The sequence below is a fragment of the Zea mays genome, chromosome 5 (assembly GCF_902167145.1).
Source record: "Zea mays cultivar B73 chromosome 5, Zm-B73-REFERENCE-NAM-5.0, whole genome shotgun sequence".
NCBI lineage: Eukaryota > Viridiplantae > Streptophyta > Magnoliopsida > Poales > Poaceae > Zea > Zea mays.
Genome location: NC_050100.1, coordinates 16,508,940 through 16,529,061, shown reverse-complemented (window position 1 = coordinate 16,529,061; position 20,122 = coordinate 16,508,940). Strand labels below are relative to the sequence as shown.

Here is a 20,122-nt window from a genome sequence, read left to right as displayed (position 1 = left end):
TTAACATCCTCCCTCGCTACCAAGTCGTTCTTCACATAAAACCATTCCTCCATCCAATTTCCCGGCCATCTTTTCCGAAATGTTGGCACTGGGTAGCTTGAGTTGGGACGGGTGATAAATCCATAACAACCGAAGTTGTTGTGATACTGTTCTTTTCTCGTGGCCTTCGTTTCATACATAAGTTCGTGCATGCTGCAGAAGCATTTTGCGCTTGGGTCTATACCTTAGCTCATTGCTGTCCAGACAAAGACTCCCATCCTCAATATGGCTTCAGGGGTCAGATGATGAAGGAAAATTTGGAAGGTTTTCAACACTTCAACTACAAACCTGCTCAGTGGGAATCGAAGCCCAGCTTTAAAGAAGCTTCGGAAGATCACAACTTCATTCTCCTCAGGCGCAGGAGTGTTATTGTCTTCACCAGCCCTCACAATAGATATATCTCGAAAGTACCTCCCCCTCATGCTCTCATGGTGACTTTGCTTGATGGTCGACTTTCCAAAAATTGTATGGCTTGGCCTCCACGGTCGATCTTCGGAATCTTCACCCCCACTTTCTGCATCATAGTTGTCACTGTCACCAGTATCTTCAGACAGGCCCTCCAATATCTCTTTTGTAATCTTCTCTGTATTTGATTTTGCCATTGAATCTAAAACCCAGCTATATAAGGATTCACAGCCTTCTTCTGTTCAAAGAGCTTCTCCTCTTCGGTTAGCTTCATCTCAGTAACAACCTTCTTGTCTTGAGACATCTTTTCTTCGGAAATGACGAAAACGTGTCCTTTAAACCGAAGCTTAGAAAGCTTGAGAAACTAGCAAGCGTTGGTGAGCAAGAGCTATAAAATTGAGAAAATAAAGCAAATGGCACAAGCAGCGTATCAAATGTGGTTGGTGCAAGTTCTTATTTATACGCTCGGCACACCCCAAATTGGAGGGTCCCGTCTGTCATTGACTGTTGCTATTCTAGCAAAGGGAAGGTATTTTTTCGGACCTTTGGCTTAAGGCCTTCATCCATGTCGCAGTCTGAATTCGTTATCTTAAACAAATTAATACTGCAAGGGGCTACTGTTGGAGGCCTTTGTCCTCCGAAGGTCCTCAAAAACGTAATTTAACAATGTCTTCCAAGCATGGTTTATAGACAGGTACCTTCGGATTCAGGATTAAAGACATATACGATGAGAAGGGCATGATCGTGACGAAGGTTGTCGTTGCTTCGAAGCTATACACAAGGGAGCTTCGGCTCAATCGCGGGAAAAGGAACCGACTTAAAGGGGAAAAGGCTATCCAGTCCTCACATATTTTTCCATAAGCCAATAGTAAATGTAAAGGGCATGACTGTAATTTCTCACAGGCTGTGTCCTGTGCCTATAAATAGGTGAACCGTACCCCCGTACTGTTCACGCTGACCTATATTTGCTCGTGCGTCACTCTTGTACTTTTACCTTCTGTCAAGCCGAAGGTACTTTTGTAATTCCATATCATTTCTATTTTTTCATGATAATAAAGTGGGAATGAGTTGATAATGTTATATAATTGTTCATGTTATCTCTTATATTTCATATGTTTCCCCTTTTATTAACATATGCTACGATAATGAAGGTATGTCCTTCATGACCTTCGTCAGAAGATCATTATATCCTTAGGGAAATAATGTTTCGAAGGACGAAGGGCAATAACATTTAATATTTCTGTTTTGCCTTGTTCTTAACTCATAGCATTTGAGAACAAGTCCCCAACACACCCATTAGCACTTTAGCTCTACAAAAGGTGCTAAACTATGCTAAAAGTGGTCATTTCTCTCTCTCCCATCGAAATGCCCTCTTCTCCCCTATCGTTTGGTTGCTTGTTTAGGCATTAATTAGGGTATTGCGCTAAAGTTTAGCACTTTAATCCAAACATCCCTCAAGCGCTAAAGTTCATCAAAAGTTTAGCAGGTGCTAAACTTTACACTACGGAAACATGCCTTTCGCTCCTAGAGATGTCTCAATAGACACCTCATTTAATTAGGTTGTACATGCCCTAAGTCCCTATCGCCACCTTATTCACGCATCAAAGTTCTATACACGGTTTGCATCGAGGAATTTGGTAAAATGGGCCACTCCACGATGACGTCGTTCAAAATAGATGCCTTTAGTTGAACTTGTAAAAATGGGTCGATCGATTAGGCTTACTTCATCAAAATACTCATTCGAGCGATTAACTTGTTTGACAAGTGGACCCGTACCCTCGTTGGACTGGAACGTCCCTCCCTTCCATCGGGCCTATGTCTGATGGCGCAGGCGAACATGAGGATGAGTACAATAAAGACAAGCACGACGAGGAAGGTGGTGACGACGGAGCTACTAGTGCGCTGGCAGAAGCCATGGAACTACATGCAGATGGGCATCCAATTGGCATGCCAGTTGCCCGAGTGTGCCACTTACATAATGGCCACCGCGACGCGCGCTGACGCCATCTACAACACTATTACCACCATGTCGCATACGAGCAGCTACAACCACACGCTCATCGCCTCACTAGGCCAGATGATGCCCACCATGGAGAAGGGCAGCGACAACACTAGGTACCCTGCGACGACAGTGTTGGCTACCAGCACGGAGGTGAAGGCAGGGAAGTTGTCGAACATGGACTGGAAGGAGTTGGTGAACATGGACCGCCTCTCGTCGATAGTGCTCGTGAAGAGGGCGGTCACAACGTCGGGCCCAAAGCGGACAACCTCGGCAACAAGTCGACCACGACCAGGCAGCGCCGGAACCCCTCGGTGCCCGAGCTCAGTAGGAATGGGAGACCACTGCCACCAGTGGTCGTCTTGTGCAGCACCGTTAACAGCTAAGACTATCTGTAGTGCAGATTACTCCATATCCTTACTCTATATTACCCTTTATAGTCTAGTCATCAAAATGCAAACCAACCCTCCGTGCAACCGTGCAAACTTCTAATCTGAACCACATGATGTTGATCCAAGGGGACGTGCGGAGGAGTGGGAGGGGGATTTGAAAAGGTGTGATTAGCAGCGGACGATTAAGTGTAAAATTATCCACACCTCTGCGTCCCTTGGATCAACATCATGTGGTTTAGATTAGAAGTTTGCACGGTTGCACGAAGGAGTTGGTTTGCACCAGATACATTTCCCATCAAAATTCATTACTATATATTACAATCTTCTGCGCCCATATCTCTCTCTATATCCCCTCTATATCAATTATTACATATTCTATTTATTATGATCGAAATTCTATATTTTTTGTGCACAACACGTACTTTTGATATGGATAGAGATGGCAATGGGTAAATACCCACCGGGTATTACTACCCCATACCCATACCCACGACACAAAAATAACCCCACTAGGTCACCCACATACACTGGTGGGTATGAATTTACCCCCATACCCATACCCATGTGGGTATGGGTCACCCATCGGGTCACCCGTACCCACAAAAATTAAACATCTATCAAAATATTATACTATACAAATGTCAAGTATATCCATATAAATACCATAACAAAATTTTCTAGCATCATTTAACCATCCATTCAACACACCAAAGATAATTGGATAAAGTAGTAACACTAGGATAGTACTACATAGCACATTACATGTTCCATTACATGGTCATTAAATTGTCATTAAGTCTTCTATGACATTATGGTCTAAAAGGTTGTTAAATAGTAAAAAAGATGAATGACTAAAGTACAAGTTCATGCTTGGGCTAAGTTTATATTGGGTATTTATACCCACGGGTTAACGGGTATGGGTGAAGACGGAACGTTCTAATATTCGTTTACCCATTGGGTGGAGATTTTTGCCCAATAATAAACCCACGAGTATAATATTTAGTCTATATATATACCCTAATGGAGTAAATACCTATCGGGTATCAGGTCGCGGGTACCCATTGCCATCTCTAGATATGGATAAGACTTCTATCGTAATTATTGGTGTCCGCTATATCTGACGCAATATTGTGGATGCATAAGGATATAGAGAGCTATAGCGGAAACCGTTGCACATATTTTTAAGCTCCAGTTACCTGTATGCGCGTTTACCGGAAGGATTTCTGTAGGCCAGTGCAGATACCCTAAGGAAAGGGAGAGATATTTCGGTCCAACAGGGATACATGCCCACTTATCAGACTAGTTAAACATCCGGATGTGTATTTTGACGAAGTGATCTACTCGATTGACCTATTTTTACAAATTCATTGTAGAGTGATCTATTTTGGTAAATTCAATGTGCCGGAGAGGCCCAAACCGACGAGGGGGGGTTCTCAGCTCTGGGCAGTGGCCGCTTTGAGTGGGCCGGGCCGCACCGCGCGAAACGATGAGATGGGATGAGCCGATGAGGCCGCATCGGTGACGACGATCCAATTCCAATCTTAGCCAGACCCGGAGGCAGCAGCGACCAGCGAGCGACGCCGGCCGGCCATGCTCTCCGCCGCTGCGTCCGCCATACCCAGGCTCCGCTTAGCGTCGGGCCCGCGGCTGAGGCGGCCGTCGGCTAGGACGCACTGGCCGCGGCCACTCTCGTCCTCCAGCCACGTAACGCCCGTGGCGGCTGCGGGGGCTGGGGAGCTGGAGCCGCCGGACCTCACCCGCTTAGCCAACGCCGCGCGCATCTCGCTCTCCCCGCAGGAGGTCAGTCGCCGTCCTGCTTTCTTTCTCTTGATGCCAAACATGTGATGCTCTGTGCACATGAGAGGCTGACGCTTTGCTTGTGTTCTCTGTGTGCTCAATCGCCAGGCCGAGGACTTCGAGCCCAAGATTCGTCAGGTTGTGGATTGGTAAGTTTCTGCTACCTGTTCTCTTCTTCTCGCGAGTGGATGATTGAAGGGGCGGTTTGTAGTGCTTGTTGCAGCTCATAAAATTCTGCGAGACGGTGTAGTCTTTCTACTAGGAATGCTCTGCCGTGGGTTTAGATAGTTTCTTAGTCTGTATTTTTTTTTTTGATTGGGGGACCAATGAACACATGCCGTAGTGCATTGCTAATTTCAGACTGGAAATGCGTTGGATGATTCAGATACTGAGTAATGTTAGTACCTTGTGCAGATTGCAATATATCTTACTATGATACCTCTAAAGTCAGCGATTTAAGTCCCTCTCACTTTAAGTTAGAGGAGACTCATCCCTGAAGTCATCCAGATATACACATCGTTCTCACAACTTCACCATGAAAACAATATAGCTGCCAATTGTTGTAGAAGATGTTGAGTAGAAAACACATGAAAAGTTGAAGGCCAACACCCTTGCACCAATGAAGGCACCTTTCTAGGATGAATGGGACGCTGCTTTTAAAAGATGAATATGGCAGCATTATTTTTTCTAGTGAACAATGCAATATGAACATGTTAATGGACCACATCTAGTTCCTGTGGCAGAACACCACAAATGTCACAAGCTCTGCCACAGTTAAGTTTTTTCTCTCGAATGCACAGGAGGACTGCACCATTTTATAAATTAAGAAGAGAGGATACATGGTCAAAAGAAGACCAAAAATACAAAAGTAAACTAAGGAATCCTTACTGAGGCCAGAAACATGCATATATAAACTGGTCCATAGGAACACAGACACTACTAAAGACTAAGAAGCCTCCTTCCCTCAAGTAGCAGGAAGTGGGGCTGCCAGGGAGGATAATACCTTGGCACCAGCAACCTCCCACAAACTCCTCTCATCTTCAAACTGCTTGAGGATTAAAGGCAGGCTAGGAGACCCATTGTCAAAAAAAACACCTATTACGATGAAGCCAGGTCAACCAAGCTCCCAAGATGATAAGGGAGTTGAGACCTTTCATGCAGAGCCCATTTAGTGTCTCTGAGGCATTTTCCCACCATTCCAAAAAGGAGGAGCTAAGGAGTACATACCAAACTTTCTCAGCACCTTATACCAGAAAACCCTTGCAAAAACACATGTGACAAGCAAATGATTTGTAGTTTCAGAATCCTGATCACATAAAGGGCATTTGCTTGGGTGATTTAATCCTCTCTTGGCGAGTCTATCTGCTGTCCAGCATCTGATCTGGGTAACAAGCCAAATGAAAAAAACGATATTTTGGTGGAGCCCATGTTTTCCACACTCGCTTATAATGCCTGAAATAGCATGATCCCATAAAAAGACCTTTATAGGCAGACTCTGCAGAGTATCTACGATCTGAAGCAATGCTGAAAATATGCTTATCCTCCCTGTCAGGTTGCAACTCAAAACCAGAAAGCATCTCCCAGAGACGAAGATAACCTGATAAAGCTTCAACAGTGAGCCTCCCCCCCCCCTAATGTCAGCAATCCATTGACCATTGGATAAAGCTTCTTGTACAGTTCGTTTCTGAGCAAATCTCTTATGCTCCGTTTGGATGTTGGAATTGGAGATGGTGGAATTGAATTGGATCCAATACCAAATCAGCCTGGCTTTGGAAATCGGATCCAATACCAAATCCAGTTCAATTCCGAGCAAATCAGAGGGTGGAGGGTCGGAATTGGAGAGTGGAGGCGTGTGTAGAGTTGAATACCGGCTGGAATTTGGTGGATTTCCAATTCCAAATACTGTGACCATCCAAACACCAGAATTCGGGTTTGTCAATTCCAATTCTGAATTCCGAGTCTAAATTCCAACATCCAAACGCACTGTTAGGAATTATGCCAAAAAGCCTAGGGGCCGACTCAGAGATTCTTTCCCCATGCAGCCACTTATCAGTCCAGAACAAGGTGTTTGCACCGTCTCCCACTTCAAAAATCAGGACCATGGAAAAGAAAGCCCGGGCCTTGGCCATAATTTGAATAGATAGACCAAACCAAGAGCGCCCAGGCTCAGTTTTTTGCAGCCACAACCACCTCATTCTGAGCGCCCAGCAGAGTTCCTAGAGACTAGAAATACCCAGGCCTCCCAGATGAAGGGGTCTGCAAACCTTTCCCCATGCTACCAAACAGTGCCCCCCTCTAACTTCCTTTCTACCCTTCCAGAGAAATCCTTTTCTTATTTTATCAATCGTCTCCGAAGCCCAATGGGGGATGTCAACTGCCATTGCCACATAAATAGACATGCCTGTAAGCACATGTTGTACAAGGGTTCTTCTCCCTGATCTGGTCATTAGATCCGCCTTCTAATGCGGCAGCCGATCAGCAACCCTTTCAACCAAAGTCTGAAAATGATGTCTGTTTAACTTATGAATGGAAAGAGGAAGACCTAAATACCGGCAAGGGAAGGCTGCAACATCACAGGGCAGCAGGGTCTGGACTTCCAATAAGGTATCCACGGGGCACCTAATGGGAAAAATGCTGGACTTCTGTGCACTATTGTAGAAGCCAGAAGCATCTCCAAATAACTGAAGAATTTCCAGAGTAACAGAGATATCAAAGGGTGCAGGAATAAAACCACATCGTCTGCATACATAGAAATTCTGTGCAGCCTTTTCCCCCTTGAAAGTTGCTAGCAGACCTCCCTCTTCTGCCTTATTGAACAGAAAACCCAAAATACTGCCACAGTTAAGGGATATGTTTTAGATTTGTATAACTTGATCAGAGTGGATGTTTTTATTTTGTGTAGTTATGTGATTCTTAATCGCAAAATGGGAAGATCATGAATGTTTCACACTATGAGAGTGTTGGGTTTTGGTTTCTATTTGTACGCACTGTAAGAAAATCAAAGCTTCACTGGTTATTTCAGGGTAGAGCTTAGCTGCTCTTTGTTTTTATTTTCTTTACAGGTTTGGGCAACTTCAGGCAGTAGACCTTGAGTCCATTGAGCCTTCACTTAGAGCTGGTATGCATCTTGGTGGCATTCTCATGATTGATTATTATTTATTAGCGTCTCTTGATTTGCTATAATTTGGAAAGCATAAATCCTTTCCCCACTTCGATATGCTTTAAAATTGATTTACTGATGCTAAGTTCCTATCCCAGTTGTGACACGATATAAGGCTTCTAGTAGCATTTAGCCATCTACTCCATACTAGCACTGTGCTAGACATCATGTTAATATCACTTGATTTACTAGAATTTTGAAGGCATAAAGCTTAACCCATTTTCAATGTGCATGAAAACATGATTTAATGAGTTACCCATCCCAATTAGTTGTGACACAGTAGAGGGCTTGTAGTGAGCATTTAGGGCCTATTTGGAAGTAAAGTATTTTTATAGTTTCTAGACAATACCATGGTTTAGGCTGTCTTCGGTGGATGATACTGATTGACACTGTTTGCAGAGTTAAGTTTGAAATAGGGGATGAGATAGGGATCTGCTGGAGATGGCCTTATAGGAATACTTTTATGCTATAAGGTGTTTGGCTGCATTCTTAAAAACGATGTTTTCAAAACCATGGTATTCTAGATAGCATAGTATTTTTTGAGCATTGTAAACTTCACTCCAACCCAAAGGCATGGCTTTTGCCTAAATACCATGGTTTACAATGTTGTATCTAGACAATGTTTCTCAAAACAATGGTATTCTTGGAGCTGACCAAAACTATGGTATTGTCATGACAATTGCAAATTATAGTATTGTAAAACCATGGTTTTGAGAAATATTATTGCCAAATAGGCATTTAGCCATTTGTTTCCTACCAGTACTGTGCTTGGCATCATATGTGAAATGGAATAATCATGGGAGAAGGATTATAATGTCATCACTTAATTACATTTTGAACAATTAGTTCTGAATTCTAATGCTTTCATCCAAAAACCAAATGTTTTATTTGATTCCCTACACAAAACCCGTTACACAATGCTTATTAACTGTTAGTCTGTTTTTGTATGTTTATTTCAACGAATTACAATTTTCATGTTCCACTATCTCATCCACAGGTACAACGGCTGATATTTCTTTGAGAAAAGATAAGCCTGAAACATTCGATAACAGGTGAGCAGGGCAATGAGTCTTCCATGGTTTTTACTAAAGCACTAAATGCTTTGCAACGAAAACCCGAGTGTCTTTATCATTTTTGGTTTTTTTTGTCAATGCAGAGATGCCATAAAGGAGGCCATTCCAAGTTATGATGATCCATATATCAAAGTGCCAAGAGTGCTGAACAAAGAATGATCTGTAGCATGTATATCAGAATTGTTAGAATATTAATACTCTACAATGCAGCATGGTTAAACATAATGATAAAATTTGCAGAAAGATTGAACGAGTCACCAGCAAGCTTAATTGATTTTGTGCATTTCAATTTGATAATGCTGTGATTGAACAGAGCAATCAGCAACCTTGCATTGGGACAGGATAACAGGAAAGATTTGGGAGATCTGCTTCAGGGGAAACCTTGTTTTTTAATGCAATTATTTTTTGCTCTCTCACAAGTATAGACAACCGCAGGCTTGAAGCCCATTCTAATCTATTTTGCCAATTATATTAGAACTTGTGGACTCCGTGGTAACACGCACGAGTGGTGCTTCAAAATTAGATCGAATTATGAGGGTTGTTGTGCCCATCCCACGGGAGGTCACTTTTGAGAAGAGCGACTCTAGTAGAACTGAAATGTGAAAAGTGTCAAGTGGTTCATCTGAACCACATCAAGTGCTAGAGCTCCTGTACGGTCCCTCCTTTTAACAGAGAGTAGGCTTGCAAATCATCATTAAAAAGAGGATCAGCATCAATCTTGGCTTTGCCTCAACAAAGAGCAAGTGATTGGCAAACCATCAAACCTTAAGATAAAAATCATCTTGTCATAACTACGTACGCTTAAGATAAAAACCTTAAGATAAAAACCTTAAGAGCAAGTGATTGGCAAACGATATGGTCTTTGCAGGAGCCTGATTCAGTTAAAACTACGTACGTACCGATACGATGCCAGTAAGTGGCACAAGGATATGCGATACCAGCTAGCTAGCTTAGTACGTACGCTTGCATACAGTTGCAGCTGCGTCCTGCATCCCTCCTGAATGAGATCGATCTAGCTTTAGTTTAATTTGTTCGATATATATACGATTCCTTGGTTCCATATATCAAATCTGTTACTGTGCCTGCCTTGTTCCTGCAAGATCAATGCATGCTCCTTGGTTAATTGGAGCTTTCTGAAGTATATAGCAGCATCGTCTACTACGTATCTCCGGCTGCTTTCTCGCGGTTTGCGTGTACAGCTAGAGAAGAAAAAAAAGCCTGAACAGCAGAAATGGGCAGGCAAGGCAAGCAACCATACATTCTGGTGATACCCGGCCAGGAGGCTTTTGGTGGTGGCCGTTGTGGCTCCACGGACCCGATTCATCCTTGGCCAATGCAACAGGCGGCAGCAGCATCTCAAATGGAACCTGCTTTTCGATGAAAGGATGCAGACGACGCAGGCGCACATAACCAACTATTCGGCTTGCGCGGGACGACGTCTATGTATTCCTCTTGGGGCTAGCGTAAAGCGGAGAAAGATATATAACATATTCTTGGGGGGAATAGTATTCATCGAGTAAAGAAAGATAAGGCAACGACACGACATATGCATGGAAGTTGAATTATTGTTATGGGGGTACCCATCGTCGTATATATAGCTACTGCTCCATTCCAGCCACGATACAAATGAAACGGATCTGCACTCGCCAAGTTGTACGCGTTTTCTCGCGATCGCGACTGCCTTTCGTTGCGTGTGTGGAGAGAAAAAAATAAGCAGAGGCTCGTGGCGGGCACACACACGGACACGGGTAGTATATATATATACACTACACAGTGTAGCTAGTATACCTCGCCCACTCCAAAGCGAAGCAGCAAGCGCTGTGACCGACTGTGATCACACACCACGCGTTCATGGTCGTCATGGGCAAGCACGATGACGATGAGAAGCAGCAGCAGCAGATGGAGATGGAAGACGTACATGAAGTAGGAGCCGTCGAGGTGCTGCCGCTGGAGAATGAGGCGGAGGCCGCGCTGGTGCGCAAGATCTCCGGCCTGGCCGCCGCCATCGCGAAGCTGCCGTCGCTGAGCCCGTCGCCGGAGGTGAACGCGCTGTTCACGGACCTCGTCACGGCCTGCATCCCGCGCAGCACCGTGGACGTGGAACGCCTGGGCCCGGAGCTGCAGCGCATGCGCGCGGGCCTCATCCGCCGCTGCGCCGACGCCGAGGCCCAGCTGGAGGCGCACTACTCGGACCTGCTGGCGGCCTTGGACAGCCCGCTGGACCACCTGCCGCTCTTCCCCTACTTCGGCAACTACCTGCTGCTGGGCGAGCTGGAGCACGGCCTGCTGGCGCGCCACGTCCCGGGCCCGCCGCCCGCCCGCGTCGCCTTCGTGGGGTCCGGCCCGCTCCCGCTCAGCTCCCTCGTGCTCGCCGCGCGCCACCTCCCCGCCGCCGCCTTCGACAACTACGACATCTGCGCGGAGGCCAACGGCCGGGCGCGCCGCCTCGTGCGCGCCGACGCCGCGCTCGCCGCGCGCATGGCGTTCCGCACCTCCGACGTGGCCCACGTCACGCGGGGCCTGGCCACCTACGACGTCGTCTTCCTGGCGGCGCTCGTGGGCGTGGCGGCCGAGGAGAAGGCGCGCGTGGTGGAGCACCTCGGGAGGCACATGGCGCCCGGCGCCGCGCTGGTGGTGCGCAGCGCGCACGGCGCGCGCGCCTTCCTGTACCCCGTCGTCGACCCAGACGAGATCCGCCGCGGCGGCTTCGACGTGCTCGCCGTGCACCACCCGGAGGGGGAGGTGATCAACTCCGTCATCGTCGCGCGTAAGCCCGTCCCCGTCGCCGGAGTGGGGCACGCGCACGCGCACGCCCACGGGCACGGCGCCGTGCTCAGCCGGCCCTGCTGCCTCTGCTGCGAGATGGAGGCCCGGACGCACCAGAAGATGGAGGAGGTGGCCATGGAGCAGCTGCCGTCCTAGGCAGGCAGGCACACGGCACACACCACAAGCAACAAGCATGGATGCCAGTTTTACATCTATCTGATCGATCTAGTAAATAGTAATCCCCTACTACGTCTATGTGCCCACACCGCATGGATATGGTAATAATCCGCACAGGGTGCGCCTAATTTATATCCGCTAGCTAAGGGCATGTACAGTAGAGAGACACCAAAACGGTTCTCCAAGCACAGGAGACAACTAAGAGACTTTATTGTACAATGAAGTGTCTATAAACGTAGTCTATTAATAAATACAGAATTAAATGTATTTGTATAGCATCAGATCGATAGAATAGACGACAAATTCGTACAATGGGAAGTGAGACGTTTGTTGCTACTTGGTTTACGAGCCAGAGACGTCTCTTCACGGAGAGACGGCTCTAAATTTTTTTTACAAATAACCCCCTTAAACACCTTAAGAGCCTCCACATTAAACACCACTGTACATGCCCTAATGTTACGTGTGTGTGTGAGTGATGAAGGAGTGGTTAACAAGTAATCACTCGCAATGCTTGTTTTGTCAGTTTGGGAGTGTTATTAGCAAGTAATACATGCATAAATATATGCCACCCCGACCGATCCGTTGGCTGTTTTGACGCGATATATATGCATAAAGGTTTTTGTCCGGCATCCGGCAAATGATTCTGATGATCAAGTACTAGCATGCAATTTCTAGTTAAGGGTTCGTTTATTTCACCTTTAATCCATGTGCATTAGCTGATATTAAGTCGGTTTAAATTCATAGAAGTTAAAATTTATCTCAATCCATTCTAAATTTCTAATACACTTTAATTTATATAGAATTAGAATGAACAAAGCTAATGATGATGCGGCGAGTTATTAGGACAAAGAAGGCAAGAACGAATCGTATGGAGACCGGTACAGAGGATCGATGCTCTCGGCAGTATACATAGCCAAACGATCGGACTACAGTACATAGAGATGTGTGCCGGCCATTTTACGCTGCACGACATGGACAGCAGGGGCTACGGAAAATTGGCTAGACAGAATCGGTATTTTAAAATATCTCCAGCATCTTATTTATAATTATACGTATATTCAAATTCTACTGTACGAACAATACAATTTACAGTGCAAAACTGTGTTTATGTATGAACTTTACGTAAACGGCTAGAGTTGGCCTTAGGAGAAGTCTCTAACTACTTTCGCTTTTTACATAATTTTTCTACCTACGTAAGTCAAATAAAATTGGAATTTTTAGAAAGCCAAAAAACGAAAATGGTATTGGGTACCAGCCATTCGACATAAAATGTGCCTGTAACGTCTGCGAACCGACGATTAACAAACGACATAAATACAATTTTTAAATACTTAAGCTGCCACAAGGACATAAGACAATCAATGTTCTTACAACTAAGGGCTCGTTAGAATTTATGGTGCTAAAGTTTAGTGCTACACCTAGGGCCTGTTTGGTTTGTGGCTAACTATGTTATACTTTGTCTAAAATTAATTGTTCGGATTGAAGAACTAACATTAGGCACAAAAATTAGCAAAATGTGATAATTAGGCAGCGAACCAAACAAGCCCCAGTAAACTTTAGCACCTAGAAATCCAAACATAAATGTTAAAAGGTACTAAAAGGTATTAGAAATAAAGTGCTAAAATTTAGCATCCAGTAGCACAAGAGGTGCTAAAGTTTAACAAGTGGAATCCAATCGGGCCCCAGGTTCGTGAGAGGAGCGTGAATGTATTATGTTTTTTTTGGGGTGGTGGGGGCATTTCGTACACTAGTGTTGACGCTTTTTCGGAGCGCCAAATACTCAAGAAGAACCGGCGGCGGTGCTCTCTGGTCAGGCGCGGACGGTCCGCAGCCTGGGGCCGGACGGTCCGCGACCTGGCGTGAGGCGGCGGCGCTCTCTGGTCAAGCGTGGATGGTCCGCGGCCTGGGGCCGGACGGTCCGCGACCTGGTGCAGGAGTTCGGGTTCCCTGCCTGACGGCCGGACGGTCCGCGCCCTAGGGCCGGGCGGTCCGCGCGTGTGCAGGGGCGGCGGAAGTCGCCGGCGGCGGCCTGCATCTCGCTCCCGGGAGGGACCACGTCGGGGAGGAGAGATCCTAGGGGTTGTCTAGGCTCGGGCAGGCCGACCTAGACTCCTCCAATCGGCGTAGAGTCGAAGAGAGGCGGAGAATTTGGGGATCGAGAGGCTAAACCTAAACTAGACTAGAACTACTCCTAGAATAAAATGCGAAATAGAAGTTGTATTGATTCGATTGATGATGATTACAAATCGGCCGTAGACCTCTCTATTTATAGAGGAGGGGGCTGGACCCTTTACACAACTGATTCCGAGCTAATTCCGCGAATATAGCTAACAACCGTAGCACAAAACTCAGAACCCTAATCTGTTCTGCGCACGCGCGGACCGTCCGGCCTCAGGGCCGGACCGTCCGCCAGCTCTTTTTTGGTTCAAACATATGCCCCCCTGCCTTTTGGTGGAGCTGGACGAACCAAAAGCAACTAACTCGATGTGATCACATCGGTTCTCTTAGGCATCTTGCCACATACTAGGATGGTACTGTTTGAGAAAACGCCCATTCAAAGCCTTTGGTAAATCCTTGCCTTGTAATGTTTGTAGCAAATAGGTGTTACCAGACATTACCTGTTTTACTTTATAAGGACCCTCCCAGCTTGGCGACCATTTCCCAAACTTCCGGTCTTTATTCCTTAGAGGCAAGATGGTCTTCCACACCAGATCCCCTACTTGAAATGACTTTGCTTTGACCTTCTTATTGTAGGCCCTGGCTACCATAATCTTGTCCTTTTCTATTGCTCCCAAAGCTATCACCCTCTTGTCGGTCACCTCATCAATATTATCCATCATTGAGTTATAATAATCAGTGACAGTTAGATCATTTTGTCTGGCGAACCTGACAGCATTCAAACTTATTTCCACAGGCAATACTGCTTCCTGCCCATAGACAAGCTCAAAAGGAGATACTTTAGTAGCACTATGTTTAGATATTCTATGAGCCCATAAAGCTTCGGACAAAATCTTATGCCAATGTTTAGGATTATCAGATATCTTCTTTTTTATCAAACTAATCAATGTCCTATTACTAGACTCGGTCTGTCCATTGGCCTGAGCATAATATGGAGATGAATTAAGCAGCTTAATTCTGTATAATTCAGCAAATTCACGTACCTCCTTTGACATAAAAGAAGTCCCTTGATCTGTAGTCAAGGTCTGGGGAATGCCGAATCTATGAATAATATGCTCAGTTATGAACTCAATTACCTCCTTGTGTGTCATGTTTTTCAGAGCAACGGCTTCAGTCCATTTGGTAAAGTAGTCAGTGGCAACTAACACGAACCGATGCCCCTTTGATGATGAAGGATGAATTTCTCCAATAAAGTCTAATCCCCATCCTCTGAAAGGCCAAGGCTTGATGATAGGATGTAATTCGGCTGCAGGGACCAACTGTAGGTCACCGAATTTTTGACACACTTGGCAACCCTTGTAGTACTTGAAACAATCAGCTATCATGTTAGGCCAATAAAAACCAGACCTTCGCAACAGCCATTTCATCTTTGGAGCCGATTGATGGGTACCACAAATTCCTTCATGCACTTCGGCCATGGCTAATATAGCATCATCTGGGCCCAAGCACTTAAGCAGGACGTCGTTGACTGTTCGGCGGTAGAGTTCATCACTCATCAAAACATACTTGAAAGCTGTACGTCGAATATTCTTATCTGTCCTGACATTGGGATTTCGTAAATAATTTGTTATGGGCGTTCTCCAATCACTTGCATCGGCTTCATTATCAACCGAATCGACTAGGAGAACCTTCCTGGCAACCTCGGACGGTCCGGCGCCTTCACGCGGACGGTCCGCGGCCTGTTGATTTGGCCCTGCACTGGTTATCAGATTTTCAGTGCTGTGAAATCTCCCTCGCTTTATCCGATAACCTGATGCATCTTGTGCCAAATTGTTGGCTCTATGATTCTCAACTCTAGAGATATGCCGAATACTAAATTCGTCAAAAGAATGGATAATGCTCCAACATTTTTCAAGGTAACTATTTAAAGTACCATCAAAACACTGATATTCTTCTAACACCTGTTGGACGACCAGCTGAGAATCACCAAATGCCTTCACATGTTTTACTCCCATACAATTTAAGAGTTCTAAACTGAATAAGAGGGCCTCATATTCGGCTTGATTATTAGTGCAATAAGTTTTCAATCGGCTAGAGAAGTCAAAGGAGACATTACTTGGTGAAACAAGCACAATGCCAATTCCTTGCCCTTCATTGCAAACCGATCCATCAAAATATAAAGTCCAAGGAGTAATAGTGAGGTATGACAGGTCTAGTTCATGAATATCATTAACCCGATGTTCTACAATGAAATCCGCTATGACTTGGCCTTTCATAGATTTCAATGGTTCATAGGCCAAGTCATATTCTATGAGTGCATAAGCCCACTTACCAATTCTACCACTCATAATTGGGTTATGCAACATGTATTTGATCACATCGGCTTGACCAGAAACAGTGCAATGACTAGACAGTAAATAACATCTACATTTGGTGGATGCAAAAAACAAGCATAAGCATAACTTTTCAATAAAAGTGTACCTTGTTTCAGCATCCACCAACCTTCGGCTTAGATATGTCACCACATGCTCCTTCCCCTCAGTTTCTTGTGTCAGAACAACCCCAATGACCTTATCCTCAGCTGCAATGTATAAACGGAATGGTACTCCTGCTCGTGGTGCTTTTAATACGGGAGCCGAAGATAAGTATTTTTTGATGAGATCAAATGCTTCTTGCTGTTCTGCCCCACAAGCGAATTCGGCATCATTCTTAAGCCGAAGAATAGGGGTGAACGCATCAATCTTCCTGGCTAGGTTAGAAATAAACCTTCGTAAATAATTTACCTTGCCGAGAAACCTCTGTACCTCGACTTTACAGGTCGGAGGTCCCACATTCCGAATAGACTTGATTCGGTCAGGGTCTATCTGAAAGTAGCCTAGAGGGGGGGTGAATAGGCTACACCTGAAAATTTTCACTAAAAACTTCGAAATAGGTTAAATTAAAGTTGCACAGGTGCAAACCGGTTCAGTCGATTTTAATCACAACTGAACAAGTTTGAACCCGCTCAACTTAAATTTGATAATCTATTGAACAAATGCGAAGTAGTAAAGAATATAGCTAAAGATTTGCCCTACACAAGAATTACTTAAATGAATAATATGAACCAACCACCGAATATAAAGCGCTTGACAAGAACAGACAAGAACACGCGATATAACCCGAGGTTCGGCAACCACCACAAAGGTGTCCTACTCCTCGTTGAGGAACCCACAAAGGGCCGGGTCTTTTCCAACCCTAATCCTCCACAAGCCGACCACAAAGGTCAAGGCAGTCTCTTCTCAAATCTGCTCAAGGAGCGGGTGATACAAACTTCTTGGGGTCGTCCACAAATTTGGAGACTCCCAAGCAACCTCTAACCGTCAAGGAACACGAGGTTCCAAGAGTAACAAATCCGCACACGGTTAAGTTTGCAACGAGCTCAAGAACAAGAGAATGGAAGAATCGAGATGAAATTGACAGCGAGTTCGATCGAGTTCACCTCACACCAAGGGTCCTTCAAATGATTGAAGGAGATGCGATTGCGGGTGTGAAAGGTGAAGTGAATGCTCTTGTTTGAAGGTTGGTCAGCCAAAGATTCGTGGGAGAGGCAGAAGTAAATGAGAGAGAGAGAGTGAGGGGGTATATAAAGGACCCCCCAAAAGCTGGCAGCCGTTGGGAGAAAATGGGCAAAAACCGGTTGAACCGGTTTTCAAATCGGTTGAACCGGTTTCTACCAGGGGGATCCCGGTCCACTGGGCTACTCAGCCGGACACTGGACCGGTTTCAAAACCGGCTGAGTAGGGACAAAATTCGGCTCAACCGGTTTCTGAAAAATATCTGCTGCGACTTTTCTGACAGCTCTGACTGTCAGACAGGTCAGAGCAGAGGTGGCAGGGTGAACAGTACCGAAACCGGTTGAACCGGTTTCTGGACCGGTTGAACCGGTTTTGGGGGCTGAAACCAAACTTTGAGAATTTTGAAGAGAACAAAAGGGGAGACTTTGTGGGAAGTAAATTTTGTTTTTCTCAAGGGCATTCATGATCTGGGAAAATGATCTCCAAGGAGTTTTCAAAAGATTTTGAACTTGGCTCGTTTCACAACTTACTTAACCGTCGCGGATCCCTCTTAATTGTACGGCGATTCCTATGACTCAAGAATTATAAACTTAGCACCGCCATTGTTTCATAGCACTTGGAGCACGCCATTTGATGTGGAATTTTAAATCCGCTGTGCTTTATACTTTTATGCTCGTAAGATCTGTGCTTCTCCTGTCTGTAGAAATACTGTGTACATACTAGGAGCAAACTTGTTAGAATCTTAGTTTGTTTTGTCATTAATCACCAAAACCCTCAATTAGGGTTGATTGCACTTACAATCTCCCCCTTTTTGGTGATTGATGCCAAAACAAACTAGAATAGAAATAAGAATTAAAAGTTACAAGTACTTGTGATATAAAATCTTTTGTGTATGTGTAGCTCCCCCTAAATATGTGCATGAGTTTTGCGATATTAACATTGACTTGATATGTCAATTTGCAACATATTTAGAGAGAACGATCAACACCATGCACAAGAAATGATGAGGAATGAAACATAGTTGAATAGAAAGAGTAAAAGCACATTCAAGCTCATTATTGCATAGCATATGATATGAAAAGGTTCTACAGCTATTACAATAATGAGAGCTCGTCTCATCCCATCATAAAAGTGTTTATGGCATTCAAGCCATGCATGCATCAAATAGTTATTACAGACCAAGTGTTCATTACAAAAATAAAGGGGTACTGAATAATAAACTTTCTCCCCCTTTTTGGCAACAAGAACCAAAAAGAGAGAGAGAGAAGCGCCAATCCAATGATCACCAGTGAGGAGGAGGATGATGAGGAGCGAAGAAGTGTTGCGCCAGGTCAGAGGCAAAATGTTCCTCTCCAGACTGGGCCGGAGGAGGAGCACTGCCAGACGGGTCCTGGGGCGGAGGATAAGAGGACGATTGGCCTGGATCCCCGTGATATGGGGGCGGGACAAACTGCTCCGGATCATCAAAAAAAGTTTCTTCTTCTTCGACGTCATCGGCTGTTGAAAAAGGTACCCCATATGTCTGCTGGTACCACTCGTTGACATCGGGAGGAGGAGGGTGGAGAGGTACATCAGGAGAGCGAGGGGCGAAGGGAGTACCCAAAGCGGAAGCTTGACGACGTAGGTTGTCGTCGATCTCCCGCTGACGTCGAGCAACCTCATGGACATCTGCAGCAATATTTCGGCACATGGAGAAGAAAGCTGCAAACCCGTGGGCCAGGCGGGCACCCATCCCACGGCCACGACCTCGACCACGACCACGACCACGTGGTGTGGGAGATCTGCGGCCAGGGGAAGGGCGCGAGGCAGCAGCAGCAGCAGCACCAGCACCAGCACCAGCAGACGGACCCGCAGATGTATGACCACGAGAACTGGAGGGGGCTTTCCTGAGGCGCCCAGCTGGATTGTTGGGATCAATCCAGAAAGGGGTGTATGACTGATGTCGGGTGCCTTTGTCAAATCTGAATTGGGTCACGACCTCAATCATCTTCATAATGAATGGAGCATGAAGACACCCCTTCAAAGGAAAGCAGGCTGCATGAATAATTTCCTGCCATATCATGTCAAAGACATTAATCCTTTCTGAGCTGTTGGGTTTCATAAAAGAGAGCAAGACCTTGCTCTCCCCAAGGATGTTCATCTGATTTCCCCCTTTTGGAATGAGGGTCATCCTGCAAAGGGAGTTGATATAACGATAATACTTATGAATGTTGGTCGACTCCCAATACTTTCCAGACTCAGACAGATGAAGATCCTTGGCTTCATCTCTTGTGGGCTGCCAGAAATCATGAATCTTGATCTTGTCTCCAGATATATCATCGTCAGAAAAGCCAAGAATGTGAGCAAATCGACGATAGCTCACCTTGTACCAACTACCTTCAATGAAGAAGTTCAGATAGGGGTAGTTGTAATGACTCTCCTCGTCAGCAAGCTTTATCCAGAGAGTGGAGTAGAATTGAGCAATCACTTCATCATTCCAATCATATTGGAATGTCATGATATTCTTCATTTGTTTCCTTTCACAGGCCCTCAGTGCCTGTGACATTTCTGGGTCCCCAATCGCTTCACAACCTTCCCAGTTAATATATCGTTGATGTAGGATGGGTTGATGCTTCTTGGGTAGAATGACGGAATTATAGAAA

General features: G+C 45.3%; 2 protein-coding genes across 2 annotated transcripts; both read left to right on the top strand.

Moving 5' to 3' along the window:
• Window positions 1–4,357: 4,357 nt before the first annotated feature.
• LOC100274537 (uncharacterized) lies at window positions 4,358–9,212 on the top strand. Its single transcript, NM_001148893.1, has 5 exons — window positions 4,358–4,635; window positions 4,741–4,781; window positions 7,695–7,750; window positions 8,790–8,844; window positions 8,949–9,212. The coding sequence occupies exons 1-5, from the start codon at window positions 4,426–4,428 to the stop codon at window positions 9,022–9,024; spliced, it is 438 nt and encodes a 145-aa protein (NP_001142365.1). The 5' UTR covers window positions 4,358–4,425; the 3' UTR covers window positions 9,025–9,212.
• Window positions 9,213–10,361: 1,149 nt separating this feature from the next.
• Window positions 10,362–11,793, top strand: LOC100285295 (nicotianamine synthase 3). The gene has a single exon (NM_001321408.1). It carries the CDS (start codon window positions 10,717–10,719, stop codon window positions 11,785–11,787), a length of 1,071 nt encoding a protein of 356 aa, NP_001308337.1. The 5' UTR covers window positions 10,362–10,716; the 3' UTR covers window positions 11,788–11,793.
• The last annotated feature ends 8,329 nt before the right edge of the window (window positions 11,794–20,122 follow it).

Bases quoted from the DNA above. Each gene is read 5' to 3' on its own strand.
- LOC100274537 (NM_001148893.1), top strand. From the start codon at position 4,426: ATGCTCTCCGCCGCTGCGTCCGCCATACCCAGGCTCCGCTTAGCGTCG. The intron at 4,636-4,740 runs GTCAGTCGCCGT...CTCAATCGCCAG, and splicing joins TCTCGCTCTCCCCGCAGGAG to GCCGAGGACTTCGAGCCCAA. The intron at 4,782-7,694 runs GTAAGTTTCTGC...TTTTCTTTACAG, and splicing joins ATTCGTCAGGTTGTGGATTG to GTTTGGGCAACTTCAGGCAG.
- LOC100285295 (NM_001321408.1), top strand. From the start codon at position 10,717: ATGGTCGTCATGGGCAAGCACGATGACGATGAGAAGCAGCAGCAGCAG.